This window comes from Heteronotia binoei, chromosome 2 (assembly GCF_032191835.1).
Source record: "Heteronotia binoei isolate CCM8104 ecotype False Entrance Well chromosome 2, APGP_CSIRO_Hbin_v1, whole genome shotgun sequence".
In the NCBI taxonomy this organism is placed as follows: Eukaryota; Metazoa; Chordata; class Lepidosauria; order Squamata; family Gekkonidae; genus Heteronotia; species Heteronotia binoei.
Genome location: NC_083224.1, coordinates 72,929,264 through 72,934,224, shown reverse-complemented (window position 1 = coordinate 72,934,224; position 4,961 = coordinate 72,929,264). Strand labels below are relative to the sequence as shown.

General features: G+C 38.7%; 1 protein-coding gene across 1 annotated transcript; it reads left to right on the top strand.

The window, feature by feature from the left end:
* The first annotated feature begins 2,029 nt into the window (after positions 1 to 2,029).
* On the top strand, positions 2,030 to 4,058 carry LOC132567315 (complement decay-accelerating factor-like). The gene is made up of 4 exons (XM_060232996.1): positions 2,030 to 2,224; positions 2,436 to 2,535; positions 3,372 to 3,457; positions 3,814 to 4,058. Exons 1-4 carry the CDS (start codon positions 2,137 to 2,139, stop codon positions 4,056 to 4,058), a joined length of 519 nt encoding a protein of 172 aa, XP_060088979.1. The 5' UTR covers positions 2,030 to 2,136.
* Positions 4,059 to 4,961: the final 903 nt, after the last annotated feature.

Below are 4,961 nucleotides of genomic sequence, written 5' to 3'. Positions count from 1 at the left end.
TGAAAACAATTAAAGTCTGCATTTTTGTGTGTGTTTTAACTCACACATCTTTCTGTATCATTGACATTATAGAGCTCAGTGTTGGTTTTATATATACATTTTGAGTCATTAGGGGTAATATCCAATTTTAAGAGCAAATGAAGCATGTGGTTTAGGTGATCAGAAGTGGACACTGGATACATTATAAAAAATGGCATGCAAGATTAGAGGGAACAGGGAAAAGTGATGCCAGTTAAAAGAATAAACCAGTGCCTCATAAACTGATGAGTTTTCAATTGCCCATAAGCACTCAGGGAAAAGGTCTTGTGGATGTCTTCTAGGAACATGTGCTTAAAGTACTATACCTGGCAAAAAGGAAAATTCAGCAATGGGACATATTAAACTTGAGGCTAAAAGTAACAACAGAGATTCAAATGGAAATATATATCTGAAATACCACCTGGTTTGATATGGTCTGCAATACTGGCTGCCCCATTTTAATATTGCCATCACAGGAAAATTACAGAGAGGAGCAGCTAATACAACTGGGGTCTCAAGTATTTTCCCTGAAAAGAAAGCTAAGAGGTTGGGTCAAATTTGATTAGAAAAGTGATAACCCAAGAAAATATGTAGTAGAAACTTAGAATGGCAGAAGAGTCATGCTGCTGCTAGGACTGTTTAATGTAGAGGAATTGGTAGTCAATGCCCAGCAGCAGCTAAGCATTTGTAGCTCAAACAGCACCACCCAATGAGGTCTTGCAGCAGCACTGTGATTCCAGTGTACTTAGCCAGAGCAGCAGCAGTGCATGGTGTTACTGTAGGAGTAGTAGCCAAACAACAGCCCAGATCCAACACCTCTGCAAAAAACCACTATCCACTTTCTAGGCTCACTTCAACAAAGTACTCTTGTTGATTTTCCCAGCACTGAATAGACCACTAGAAATGAAGCAGCACCAGCAGCCAAGTGGAATGTGTGTGGAGGAGAAAAATTTTTTGTGATAAATGTGTGTCTGAAACAAAAGAGAGAGTGGCCATATGTGCAGGGCTTTTTTCATAGAAAAATCCCAGCAGGAACTCTCTTGCATATTAGGCCGCACCCCATGACATCACTATTGTTTCACGTAGGGTTTTTTGGTAGAAAAAGCCCAGCAAGAGTTTATTTGCATATTAGGCCACAGCCCCTGACACCAAGCCAGCTGGAACGGCGTTCCTGTGCATTTCTACTCAAAAAAAGCCTTGCATATGTGTATATGAAAATCAGAAAAGAAAGAATGAAGTGGTTGGTATAGGGGAGTGCATTGAATTAATAAGTATTTTCTAGACATCAAATTCTTGGTTTTTGTTAATTAATCTGCAGTGTATCAGTCAGTCAGCTCACTTCTTTGAGTTATCTGTCCTGAGTGAGAGCCAGTTTGGTGTAGTGGTTAATTGTGCGAACTCTTATCTGGGAGAACCGGGTTTGATTCCCCACTCCTCCACTTGTACCTGCTAGCATGGCCTTGGGTCAGCCGTAGCTCTGGCAGAGGTTGTCCTTGAAAGGGCAGCTGCTGTAAGAGCCCTCTCCAGCCCCACCCACCTCACAGGGTGTCTGTTGTGGGGGAGGAAGGTAAAGGAGATTGTGAGCCGCTCTGAGACTCTTCAGAGTGGAGGGCGGGATATAAATCCAATATCATCTTCTTCTTTTCTGCCAGGAATTTGCCAATTTTTCTTTTGACTAGAAACTATTGACAGTGTGTTTCATATCTAGACTGTCTTCTAAATGCATAATTCCTAAATAATATTCTGCATGTATATATGTTACACATGACTATGTGTGACCTTCAACTGAGCTCATGTGCACTTCTGTTTCTTACACCATATTTCAAATGGCCAATTACTGCTATTGGTTGATGCTCAGCACTAAGGAGTATCCTTCCACAACCCACCAGGCTACACAAGCTCTTCATCATTGGATCACACTTCAAGCACATGGAGATCAGTCTAAAGGTCAGAACCACTAGATTGAATTCTGAAGAGAGTTTCATAACTACCTCATTTTCCCCCTCTCTCTTTTCATTGTTAGGAAACTGTGGCCCCCCAGTGAACTTAAAATTAGCAGAGCTAACCAATGAATATAAAAACAAGACTTCCTTCCCTGTTGGTTCAACTGTGAAATATATGTGCCGACCAGGCTATGCTGGACTTAGAACTTCCATTAAATGCCTTAGTCATCTGAAGTGGTCAGACATTAATGAATTCTGCAGAAGTGAGTTTTTTAAAAAATGATTTTATTACTTATAAGACAGAGAAAGAATGGAACAGTCCTTTAGCCAAGATGCGTAAAATCTTTGATGAAACAATTGTGTAATTCTGCCTGTGTGAATCTACTTTTTAGAAAGAAATACAGGTAGTAATCACATAATAGTTTTTACACCTTGACCCAAAATCAGAAGATGATGTGTCTTCTTTTCTCTTAGAGAAATCGTGTAGAAATCCAGGAGACCCAGAAAATGGCAGGTTGATTGTGCCAGAAGATTTTCTCTTTGGTTCCACCGTAAATTTCACCTGTGATGAAGGGTAAGTACCAGGGAGATTTGTTTTGTTTCTTGAGTCGCCTGCTCTGCCTCCAATAACTGCACGTAAGAAATCTTCTGGAAAGCTTTTCTCATCACAAAATCCACTGACAATAAAAGCTTTTGTAGCTAATTTTAGCTTGTTACTCATAATCTTAGGAAGTCTCAGGATAAGCTATCCTTGTAGTCTCATCCTATGGCTGTTTATTTATATCTTACCTTTCTCCTCAAAGGAACCCAAAGCATCTCACTACAAAAGAAATACAATATAAATAAACCAACCAGACAATATATATAAGAGGGCTTTTTTTGGAGCAGGAATGCACAGGAACACACTTCCGGCTGGCTTGGCATCAGGGGGTGTGGCCTAATATGCAAATGATCTCTGGGGGACATCAGGAGGTGTGGCTCAATATGCAAATGAATTCCTGCTGGGGTTTTACTACAACCCAAATTATCTTGGGTTGGTCAGGATTCCATAGTTCTTTCTTCCAGTGGGAATAGGCTGCAAATGTCTGCCTAGGAACCCATTGGATCTTGCCGCTTGGATTGCACCCAAAGATTCATGCCTCCAGCCACACCCAAGCTTTATAGTACCTTCAGGGAGATGAAGACAACTCAGTACAGATGGAACTCTGCTACTGCTTGCTTGCTGCCAGTAATACCTACCTCACTCCCTCACCCACCAATTCAGAAGGAAAACACACAGAATACAATTATTTGATTTTTTCTAAAATACTTATAACGTTGCACTGAAATGTGAAATCATATAGCAAGCTGCTTATTTCTGCCCTTTTAGTGACAGGGTAATTATCTGTAATTTCTTCTGTCTCAATACAGGCACAAGCTAATTGGTCAGTCTTCCATGCGATGTGTGCTGTCTGGCCCAAATGTAATATGGAGTGGTAAAATTCCATTTTGTCAACGTAAGTAGGACACAGCATTAAATCTAGGCATACAAGTATGATTCCTGTATGGCTTCTTGCTGATGCAATTTCTATTTATAACAAAATTAAAATTAAATTAAATTGAAAATTAAAGTGGTAGGAAAAGGTAAATATACTGACATCATTCAAGCAACATTACAGACTTACAACAAGAAGTGTCAAAACTCAGACCAGTGGTTGTGGCTAAGGATACTTTAGAACTCATGTAGATAGCACAATCCTTTGGCTTTACCTGATGGTGACAGAAGTTGCTATTAAATTAGAATACTATCTGTTAAAGCTGAACAAATTACTCAAATAATTACCTTTAAAATATTTTCTGCCTTTTTTCCTAGGTATACGATGTTACTCACCTCCAGATATTCCTCATGGCAAGCAGAAATACAATCAAGAAGACTATTACTATGGGGATGCTGTAACTTACACCTGTGACAAAGGCTACTCCCCTGTTGGAGACACCTTTATTCACTGTACAACTAAGGATGGAGAAAATGGAGTGTGGAGTGGCCGTTTATCCTGTGGAGGTGTGCTTTTCACAAGTTCTTTTGTTGCTTGTGTACAAAAGTCCAACCTATGTTAACTTGCAAGCATGAACTTGGAATCATCTTGGAAAGCATTTGAAATGATATTGCCCAACAAAAGCTATTCATATCCCTAAAACAGCAAATCCTAACAATTGGGAGCAGAATTTTTTTCCCTAGTTGAACAGAAGAAAAGGGGAGTGGTTTTATATATTAAACAAGAATTGGAGCCAAAATTAGTACTTAAAGACAAGGATGGAAGATTTGTAGCAGTGGAGATAACATTAAATGGGGAAAAAACATTGTTATTGGGACTATATGCACCTAATGGTGCAAAGGATGCTTTTTAAAAAGACATTATAAAAAAATTTGATGAGTTGACTTATGATCAAGTATTGCTAATGGGAGACTTTAATGGGACAGTTAAGAATTCATTGGATAGATCTAGAGGGGAAAAAAATGATGGGAAAGAAGGGAAACTGCCAAAATCCTTCTTTGAATTGGCTAAACAAGAAAATTTAGAAGATATATGGAGGAAATTTAATCCTGAAGTGCGGGACTATACTTTTTTTTTCAGCAAGACATAAAACTTTCTCTAGAATCGACATGCTGTGGGGAACTAAAGACTTAAGTTTTATAACAAGGAAGATAGAGATTTTACCTAAAATTGGGGCCGATCATAACCCAATAATGTGGATTACAAAATTGTTCAAGAAATTAAGAAGATGGAGATTGAATGAAGATTTGCCACAGAATAAAGAGACAGTGACATTCCTAGAAAAGGAAACTAAAGCTTTTTTCCAAGTGAATGATAGAGAAGATATAGATTTTCAAACGGTCTGGGATGCTTACAAAGCAGTAATGAGAGGAGTGTTGATTACTTTGAATAATAAAGACAAAAGAAGTAAAGAAAGTTAGTGGACATTCAAAAGGAAATAAAGAAAAAGGAAGGGGAGCTGAGA

What these genes read in the sequence shown, in the direction of transcription:
- LOC132567315 (XM_060232996.1), top strand. Translation starts at nt 2,137, where the DNA reads ATGTGCCGACCAGGCTATGCTGGACTTAGAACTTCCATTAAATGCCTT. An exon ending in CATTAATGAATTCTGCAGAA is followed by an intron (nt 2,225 to 2,435) that starts GTGAGTTTTTTA and finishes CTTTTCTCTTAG; the next exon opens with AGAAATCGTGTAGAAATCCA. An exon ending in AATTTCACCTGTGATGAAGG is followed by an intron (nt 2,536 to 3,371) that starts GTAAGTACCAGG and finishes GTCTCAATACAG; the next exon opens with GCACAAGCTAATTGGTCAGT.